Source organism: Petaurus breviceps, unplaced genomic scaffold (genome assembly GCF_028583685.1).
Source record: "Petaurus breviceps papuanus isolate PSGF00001 unplaced genomic scaffold, PetGlider_PUasm1.0 90317, whole genome shotgun sequence".
In the NCBI taxonomy this organism is placed as follows: domain Eukaryota; kingdom Metazoa; phylum Chordata; class Mammalia; order Diprotodontia; family Petauridae; genus Petaurus; species Petaurus breviceps.
Genome location: NW_027187217.1, coordinates 263,977 through 273,703, shown reverse-complemented (window position 1 = coordinate 273,703; position 9,727 = coordinate 263,977). Strand labels below are relative to the sequence as shown.

At 57.6% G+C, this 9,727-nt stretch overlaps 1 protein-coding gene across 1 annotated transcript in view; it reads right to left on the bottom strand.

Annotated features, from left to right (window-relative positions):
- Nucleotides 1-592: 592 nt before the first annotated feature.
- The window catches only part of PIDD1 (p53-induced death domain protein 1), a gene marked incomplete at its 5' end in the record, with an annotated part of 11,297 nt that continues 2,162 nt past the window's right edge, over nt 593-9,727 (bottom strand). The window contains 13 exons of the mRNA XM_069107981.1: nt 593-2,547; nt 2,769-2,968; nt 3,335-3,442; nt 3,653-3,771; nt 6,276-6,399; nt 6,478-6,628; nt 6,853-7,319; nt 7,406-7,585; nt 7,670-7,798; nt 7,920-8,121; nt 8,245-8,299; nt 8,382-8,591; nt 9,004-9,417. Of these exons, the coding sequence (XP_068964082.1) occupies nt 2,319-2,547; nt 2,769-2,968; nt 3,335-3,442; nt 3,653-3,771; nt 6,276-6,399; nt 6,478-6,628; nt 6,853-7,319; nt 7,406-7,585; nt 7,670-7,798; nt 7,920-8,121; nt 8,245-8,299; nt 8,382-8,591; nt 9,004-9,417 (2,588 nt within the window). The remainder of the gene's footprint in view (nt 2,548-2,768; nt 2,969-3,334; nt 3,443-3,652; nt 3,772-6,275; nt 6,400-6,477; nt 6,629-6,852; nt 7,320-7,405; nt 7,586-7,669; nt 7,799-7,919; nt 8,122-8,244; nt 8,300-8,381; nt 8,592-9,003; nt 9,418-9,727) is intronic.

The following is a 9,727-nucleotide window of genomic DNA, read 5'->3' as shown; positions in this document are numbered from 1 at the left end:
CCCCCCGCTGGGTAACTTTGTTGCCTCGGGCTTGTTACTCTGAGCTATTCTTCCTGGGTTACAATGTTTCCAGGAGGAAAGGCCCAGTTCCACGGAGGGCGGGGCCTGGCACAGAAGGCCGGGGCCTAGGCACCTTTCCTTAGGGGAGTTATGGGGCCCTAGCCCTACGGGGAACACAAGCTGGGAGGGAGGAGTGCGTAGAGAGCCAGACGTCAATAAATATTTATTAAGCACCTACTATGTGCCAGGCACTGGGTTAAGTGCTGAGAATACAAAGGTAAAAAGCCCCTGCCCTCCAGGAGCTTTCAGTCTGAAGGGAGGGACTATACTGAACAAGGACAAAGGAGATCCAGACAGGATAGAATGCAGAGGATCAGCAGAATGGAAACGGCTTCCTGCGAAAAGGGGAGCCGGCAGCTGACATTGGGAGGAAGCCAGGGAAACCAGGAGCCAGACATGACAAGGGAGCTCAGCCCGGGCAAGGGGGAAGAGCCCGAGAGAATGGCCGGAGGTGCCCAAGAGGCAAGGAGGTGGCCATGTCACTGGATTGAAGAGGGCGTGGTGGCACCACATAAGAGGACTGGTAAGGGAAGAGGGGGCCTTGAAGGGTTTTGAACACTAGAGGACTTGGTATTTGGTACTGCAGGTGATAGGGAGCCATTGCAGCTTATTCAAGAAGGGTGGGGTGATGCAGTCCAACCTTCAGTTTAGGGAAGATCATTTGGACAGCTGAATGAAGGATGGATAGACTGGAGTGGGGAGAGACTGGGGCAGGTGGACCCAGCAACGGCCTGCACCAGGGTGGGGGCATGTCAGAGAAAGGCCATATTGGGGAGATGCTGCAAAAGGGAAGTGGGCAAGCCTTGGCACCATATTAGATGTGTGTGTGTGTGGGGGTGAGGGTGAGCCTAAGTGACTGGGACAGTGGTGCCCTTAGTAGTAACAGGGCAGTTAGGATGAGCAAGGGGATTTTTAGGGGAGAAGAGATTGAGTTGATTTTGGAAAACCCCTGCCCTGTACCTACACAGTCCAGTGGCTCTGCCTCCCTGCTGTTCCTCAAGCAAGACACTGCCTCTCAACTCCAGCCACTCTCACTGGCTGCCCTGCAGGCCTGGAATACTGTCCCTCTGGCTCCTGGTTTCCTTTAGGTACCATCTTATTACACCTCTTAATTATTTGCAATTTCTCCTTCCTATACCTTATTTGTACATAGTTGTGTGCATATGGTCTTCCCTGTTAGACTGTGGGCTCCTTGAGAGCAGTATCCCCAGAGCTTAGTAGGTGAGTGGCACATAGTAGGTACTTAGTGTTCACTGGCTGACTGGAGATGTTTAGAGGCCATCGGGTCTGAGATGTCCAATGAGGCAGCTGGAATTGTAAGACTGGAGGACAGCAGAGAGGCCAAGGCTGGATAAGAGATCTGAGAATGAGAATTCTCATAGCAGAGACCACTGCTGATGAGACTGACTCCTAAGTGCAGACTATCCATTTGGCAAAGCACTGGCCAGAGTCTGGGAAGAAGAGGTTCAGGCGACAAGCCTGTGGGACACCCCCAGTTAATGAGTGTGATCTGAATCAAGAGCCAGGGAAGGGGACTGAGAAGCTGTCAGCTGGGGGAGATAGAGGCAGGGAGGAGAAATCCAAGATTAGTGAGAGGGCAGAATGACAAAGCAGGGCAGTCTGCCGCATGGAATAATGGGGCAGCCATTCACGTGGAAGGGCTGCTCTCTGAAAGGAAGCTGCCTCTCGGTGTGAGAAGGTATTTGGGTGATGTGAGATGAGGCAGAGGAAGAACACCAGATGACAGGGAGCTCTCAGCAAATGGCCTCCATTTTTTTTTCCTGGAAGAGATGCCATGAGCTCTGGGATTGTGAGTTAATTAAGGGTGGAACAAGACTGGCCAGGAGCAGTAAGGGCCCCTCCACATGAGATTATGTAACATTTTTTACAAGAATTTGCAGAGACAGGAGGCTGGCCATCGTGGGGGTAATTTCAAAGGGTCTCTCTTGCTGCAGTTCCCCACCCCCCAAAAACCCCAGATCAGGTCTGTTTCCTGGGGATTCATTCTTGGACCAGTCCGGAGGAGTGAAAGCAGCAGCCAGTAGGCCCCCTCTGTCCTGCTGGGTCCATTCAGGGCTGAGTGAGGCTGGCAGACGGGATCTTCTCTCTGGTTTGTCCCTGGACCCCCATTATGGGGATGGGGCAATGTTGGAAGCTCCTCCCCCACAAGGTCTGCTTGTGGGGGCTAGTGGTGTCTGTTAGAAGATCTCTGTGGAATAAGAGGGACCTCCCTCCCTTCTGAAGCAGCTCCCAGAGCCCTAGGCTGGGACACTAGTGGGATCTTCCTCAGAGGCCAGGCCCACTCGGCGGATGGATGCTCGGTACTTATTCCGGCCCAGCTCCAGGATGGCCTGTACCTCTTCTACTACATCCTGGCGATCACTCAGCTCCAGTGCCTCTAGTAGCTGCTGGACGCTGCCTGGCTGCCCGGCCTGGCGTTCTGCCCAGGAGAACAGCATGTGTCGGATCTGCCCGTCTAGGTCATCCCTGTGGGGGCCCGGATATGTTTGAGACAGCGCAGGTTCAAGCCCCCACAGTCCTGGTCATGACCCTCCCTGTTTCCTCTTCCCTCGACCCCAAGAGGCAGGGCCAGGAAGCCATACTTGATGAAGGCCACCTCTTTCTGGAGTGTGTAGAGGAAGAGGTGGTCCCCTGCTCTGCTCTCCCCAGGAGAGAAAGGTTTCCCTGCCCCTGGCTCCTACCCTTACCTGTACGCATACTGGATCCGCTGCACCTCTGGGTAGGAGAGGCCCAGGTGCAGGGCCACACTTTGCCAGTCTGGACCAAGCCTACTGGCCACTGTCAGAAGGTTGCTCTGGGTCAGGAAGCCACTCTCAGGATGACCCAGGTTCAGGGAGGCCAGGGGCAGTCCATCCAGGGGATCCTGCCTTTCACTCTGGGGTAGCCTCTATCCAATACAGAGGAAAGGGTGGGTGTGACTCTCTCACCCTCAGCAGCTGCTTCTGGGCATCTCTGCCCAATAACTGTGCCTCCCCCTCCCCCTCCCTCATCAGGCCCCTTGGCAGCTAGAGTCAGGATGACCCAAATTCAAATCCAGCCTCAGATACTTAGTAGCTGTTTGACTCTGAGAAGGTGACTTAACCTCTCTGTCTGCCTCATTTCCTTGCCCGGGAGGCTCAAGAGATATGTGCTGGGCACACAGTAGGTACTTGATAAATGCTTGTTTCCTTTCTGTTCTCCTTGACCCCTGGCTGCACCTCCTATCATACTGAAGCCAGGGCCCTGCTCCCCTCCCTACCCACCCCACACTCACAGGCAGTTTGATGGGCAGTGTGGCAAGCCATAAGGTATCCGGGCCCTTCCGCCTCTGGACAGCCTCCTGAGGTACAGCCTCGGGCACTGGCCCTCGGTAAAAGGACACCTGAGGGTGGTAAGCCAGTAATCAGCGAAAATCCTGGTCCCAAATGAGCTGCCCTACAGGGGTGGCTGGAGGTGGTTGGTGGGAATGTGGGCTAGCAAGATGTGGGGGGACAAGATGTCAGCACCCTCCCGTCCCCCTGAGGTGGCCACGTGTGACACCCCTCATTCTGATCTGTATGAGGAGGGAAGCAGGGGGGTCTGTGGAGCCTACCTGCCCCTTCACTGCCTGCGTCTTCCTGTCCACGGTGGATGTCACATAAATCTCCTTCATGTTCTTTAGGCGGGAATAGAAGACAAATGCAATCCTTCCTGACACACAGTCTGGGCGATCTGGGGGAATTGACCAGAATAACCCAACAGTTCAGTCCCCGACTCTTCACCACAGTCCCAAAAGGCTTAAGCAGGATAAGGGTCAGGAAGACTTCAGTTCAAGCCAGACCTCTGACCCTCACCCTGTGCGACCCCAGGCAAGGAGCTGGACCAATGTTAGCCTGTTTTCCTCATCTGCGAAATAGAGCTAACACTACCAGTCCTGAGGCTCAGTCAAACACTCCAGCAGGTTATGAAGCCCTGGCCTTGGGGCCAGGGAGATCTGGGCTCAGATCCCACTTTTGACACATTCTGACTGTGTGACCTTGGGTAAGTCACTGAACTACTCAATGTCCTGAGCAACTCTCAGTTCCTGAGGCGTTGATGTGCACCAGCGTATGAAGATCCCATGCCAGGGTGCACGCTCTGTGTGCCAGGCTGGAAACCATGATACTGCACACATTTTCAGGCTCTCCCTCTGCCTCGCCAAGACAAGGTCTTTGTCACAGGAGCTGGTGAGCCTGCTAGGAGCCAAGGCAAGGGGAAGCTGGCTGTGCGTGTATGACCTGCAGAGCACTGTTCCATGCTTGACAGCACCTTGGAAGACCCATGCAAAGCCTGGGAGGAACCTGGCACACCCAGTGTCTCCAGGAGGGAACCGAAGGAAAAAGGGAGGGAACCTGGAGAAGTCGCAGGCACACATTCAGGCTTGAGCCATTTGAAAAGGGCCCATGGAACTCCCCAACACAGTGGAGAACCTCCAGAGGACCAGCTGACCAGAACACTCTCTGTTCCTAGGGATTCCTCTGGGGATCACCAGAACTCCAGAAAACATGGCTAAGACTTAGAAAGTCCTGAGCAAAACCAAAAAGAGAAACCCACTTCTGATTCTGGACACATGGGGGCACTTCCCTCCCTTTCCCACACGTGGAAAGGCAAGTGGCAATGAAGATCGGGTCTGAGGCCAGGCTTTGGGTTTCTGGGCCACAGCCTGGAAGCATGAGGCACGAGTGTGTCCCCCAAGGGTCAGTAAGGACCTGTCCTGCTTTGTCATCAGTGTCTAAGCAAGATGGCTTCAAACAGAAAGGGAAGGAGCGAATGGCTCTGGCAAGCCTGGACAGGGAGCAGGAATTATCAGGAATCAGATCCAAAAAGGAGCCAGGAACAAAACCTGTGGCCTCCAGTATCCCCACACAAATGGCACCGACTATAGAGAAAGTGGTCAGGTAACTCCAGCGAGCGGGATGGCAATGGTGCGTTAGCTGGGAAGCAGTCTGGGGATGGCACAGTGTCCATTAGCTCCCCAGGGCTAAAATATTGGGGAGAAGAGTTGACTTCTGTCCTAGTGAAGCATTTTTAAGTTAACTCTATTCTTCTTTTGGGAAAGACTGAAAGGCACAGGCTGGGCCAGAGATGTGAAAGCCTGGCTCCCCATGTGTGTGGCCCAGTTCAGTAGAATGGACAATCATGTGTCATAGGGAGACACTGAAGGAAAATTTTTTTAAAACCACAGAAACATAAATGAGGTGAATGGTGGCTTTTCTCAGGCAAAGACCCAAAGAGGAATCATTGCTGGGGACCAGGAGTTTAGAAGGAGGTCTCCAGGGGGCGTTCCAGGCATTTGTGCTTAGCCCAGTGAATAAATCTGGGCTAAGAGGGGAAACTGAGGTCCAGAGAGAGGCAGAGCCTTGCCCAAGGTCACACCAGAAGTAAGCCCAAGACCTTGGATGCCCCCCCCCTCAGTAGCCTGGGACCGGGGGCAGGCTTACTGATCTGTCACAGGTGGGGCTGATGGAGAGCACAGAGGCAGAGACAACAGGTGGGAGGGAGGGACAGGACATTTGTGTGCGTGCGTAGGGGTGGGGTGTGTACACAGCCTGTGAATGTGGGTATAGTGGCTGTACACATGTGAGGTCATGTATGTATGTATATGATGAGTGTGTACGTGAATGTGGACACATGCATATGTGTGTATATGTGAGCGTGTGGCTATAGAAAAGTGAGCATGTGTGTATGTGCACACGTATGTGTACACGTGTGTGTGTGCAGGGGGGTGACCATCTGATCAAATCCAACTGAATACAAAGGAAGAAGCTGAGACATGGGGGTGATGCTTAGCCAGTGGTCTGAATGAGATTCAAGCCTCCCACCTGCTGCCCTGGCACAGGGGAAGCTCTGAGAGTTCTGGGTAGCGGTTCAGTCCCTGGGAACCTGGCATTCATTCCTAGGTCAAGCACAGGTGGGGCCCCAGGCCCTGCCCCCTTCCCCACCTTCTGGGATTCCTTAGGATAAAGAAACCTAGTCCCTCCCCCACCCTGGCCAGGCTGGCACCCCCTCATCCCCCCCCGGGGCCGGGCTGGCACCCTCACCCCCACGGGGCTGGGCTGGCACCCCCTCGCCGCCCCCCACCCCAGGACCAGGCTGGCACACCCCTGGCCCCCCCCAGGGCTGGGCTGGCACCTCCTCGCCATCCCCCACCCCAGGACCAGGCTGGCACCCCCTCCCCCTCCCCCAGGGGCCCATACCAGCATCAATGTCGATCCCACGCTCGAAGGCAGCAAAGAACTGCTCGCCCTCAAACAGCTCCACGGTGTCGGAGGGCTCTGGGCCACGGTACCTGGGTTTTAGCCTCCTTAGGGTGGGTTCCACCTGGTGGGGGGAGGTGGGCACCCAAGGTCATGGGGGCCCCTGATGATGGCCAGGCCCTTCCCCCGGCACCCCCCTCACCTTCTTCCCAGGCAGGCACTGCAGCAGCACCTGCTCTGGGTCTCGCCGTCTCTGCAGAGCTATGAAGTTCACACGGTACAGGCGTAGGCGATCATAGACCTTGCGGGCCAGACCCTCCACGCAGCTCTTGGCGGTGTACCACAGCCAGTACCTGAGGTCAAGGGGTCAGGCTCACAGCTGCCCTGGAAGGGCAGGAATGGCAGACAGAACTGAGGGGAGGGGGATGGCAGACAGAGCTGGGGGAGGGGGGATGGCAGACAGAGCTGGGGGAGGGGGGATGGCAGACAGAGGGTTCCTCTAGCAGGAGAGAAGGCTGGCAGATGAGGCCTGGGCTGGATAGCACCCCGCCTCCCATTCCAAGCACCCCACACTAACCAGGAAAAGTGTGTGACCTGGAAGCGGGCATACAGGTGTGTGAGCTCCAGGGCTACCTGGGCTGTTATGTCATCCCAAGCCAGCACTTCAGGGTCTCTGTGCAGCAGATGCAGACGGGTCCGGTCCAGGCTCAGGCCTGGAGAGAAGGAAGAATGGAGGAGAAGCAGGTGGTCCTGGCTGACCTGCCCTATGGCCCATAGCTGCCTCCCTCCTCCAGACGACACTTTGGAACTTGGCACCTGAAACAGGGAACCCTGCAGGGGAGTGTGGGTGCCAGGAGCAGAGGCCACTCTGGGCTGAGGGCTCCTGCTCAGAAGCCAGGTCTCACCCGTGATGCCTGGGGGCAGGGGTAGCTGGACGGTGACTGGACCAAGGAAATTGTGGGGGCTGTCCTGGGACAGGCAGAGAAGAGGGCTTACTGCAGCCTCGGTATCTTCACCCAGAGCCCAGCCTGATACCCTCACCACCTGGAGCAGAGACAGTGAAGAGCTGGGGGTGGGGAGCACAGGCTTTCCCCACTACCATAGGTGCCCGGCCCCTACCTTCAGTATACCTGCATACGGACTTGCCGAGGCACGGTGGTGACCCCGGCTGGGAAGATGACCTTGACCCTGGGGTCACCCGAAGAGCAGAGAAGTGCCCCCTCCCGAGGCACAAAGCAGCTGTCCTCCACTGGCCGGGATACCACCAGGAACCAGGAGAAGTGAGGCACTCGGCAGCTGGCCCAGAACCTCTGAAGGGGGGGAAGGGGGTCAGGGCTCAGCCAGAGACGCCCCAGGGTCCTCAAGCCTGGCCCTCTCCCTCAAGCCCCCCTGACCTTGGGTTCTTCCTCTTTCTCCAAGTATGTCTCCAGGTCGTTCCAGGTGTGGCCGCTCAGGGTCCTGACCACAACCTGGCGGCCATGCCAGGCACGAGGCGGGACAAAAGGCAGCCATAGACGTACTTCCTGTCATCACACAGACCCCTCATTTTCTGGAGGGTTCTGCAGACACACTTGGGACCCCCAACCCTTCGCATACAGCCCTCTCCCCCCAGGAGCACATTTGCCATCACCCCAAGCCCCAAACCTGTTGGAAGGGGGTCCCATGGGGCTGTAGCTCCAGGACAGCACTGAGCAGGGCATCATGGGGGCCCAGCCAGACGAGGTGAGGCTCCGGGTGCAGCTGCTGGTAGCGGACAGTGGTAGGGGCGATGGTGGCGCCAGGGGGAAAGAGCATACGGATCCCACAGGCCAGGGCCACAGAGCACCCATGGGAGGTCACTGTGAAACTGTGGAGCCAGGGTCAAGAGATGCCGGACCAGAGGGAAAGATGAGGCCCCTGCCCCCTTCCTCCCTTCCCCCCATGGTCCCCCACCCCTCCCCCCATGTCCCCCCTGTCCCCTCCTTCCCACCTGTCTGCATCTGAAGCCAACAGGACTCTGGGCACTTTGGGGGTGGGGTCTTCCCCTGCACCAAGTAATGGGGGCCTGTGAGTGAAAAAGTGCTAGGGGGGCATCCCCCTCCCTCCCCACTCAGGATCTGCCTCCACCTAGGGGTGCTGTAGGGATCGGCTCAGGCACTTCCAAGGGGTTCCCCTGCAGCTGCACGAAGGGGGCCTCCTGGATCTCCCGGGGCACAGCCCGAAGCCTGTTGTCTCTCAGGTCCAGCTGGGTAAGGAGTGGAAGGCAGGCCAGGCCAGCAGGGATGGACACCAGAAGATTGCTGGGCAGGAGAAGCAGGCGCAGGGACTGGAGGCTGACTGAGGGGAGTTGGGGGGGGGGCGGTCAGTGGGAATCTCCCCTCCAATCCTGTCCCAGTCAGGGCCTTGGGGACCCTTTCAGTCTCTCCGAACCCCCATGCCCCCAGAGGGTCTCTAGCACATATGTGTGTCCCCTCCCCCATCTTCGTTACCATCTGGAGGGATCAGAGGAGACAGGTGAAGGGGCTGCCCCCCAGAAGGTGAGGAGGGGAATGATCCAAGAAGCCTTCCTGTAGGAGGTGGGCTTTGAGATGGATCCTGAAGGAGGGCCAGAGGGCAGGGGCAGGGGACAAGACTGACCCCCACATCTTGTTTTTCTCTTCTTGCCTTTGTGTGGGTGCCCAGGAAGCTAACTTACTGGAAGGGTGTGCAAGGGGGTGGGCAGAAGGGCTGGGGGCTCCCTTGCTCTCACCCAGGGAGTCAGGGACGCTGCAAAGGTGGTTGGAGGCCAGGTTGAGCTCAGTGAGGCTACTCAGAGCCCCAATCTCTTCCGGCAATGCCTCCAGACAGTTCTCTGAGAGGTCCAGCCGCTGCAGGGCAGTCAACCTGGCCATGCCCCGTGGTAATGCCTGAAGTCGGTTGCTGGAGACTGAGAGGAAAGTGAGGGCCCGGAGGGTGCCCAGGCCCTCAGGCAGCCTCTCAAGTAGATTGTGGCTGAGCAGGAGACTGTCCAAACCCATCATCTGAGGGATACAGGCCGGCAGCACCCTAAGGCTGTTGAAGCTGAGGTCCAGATGGGCAAGACAGGATAGGTCACTCAGGCAGGGGGGCAGTGTGGTCAGGGAGCCCCGGAGACACGAGCCCTTATCGTCATGGTGGTGCCCACCTGAGGGCGGGGGGCAGAACGGAGGGCCAGGTCAGGCCAAAAGAGATGGTGGGACAGAACAGCCCAGGGAGAAAGAGGCCCAGAGGCAGGAAGCCTTCAAGGGACAGAGTGACAGAACAGGGTAGCAGAGATTCTTAGTGAGAGGGTGAAAGGGCCTCATAGAGACAGTGGCAGATACCCAGGGAGCCACAGCCCACCTTCCCTGCCCTGCCGGACCCCCTCGGCTGGCCTCCCCCCAGGCTCCTCTGGCAGGCAGCCAGGGGGAGCTCCCGGCTCACCTCTGACGACCAGGGAGTCACAGCCCACCTTC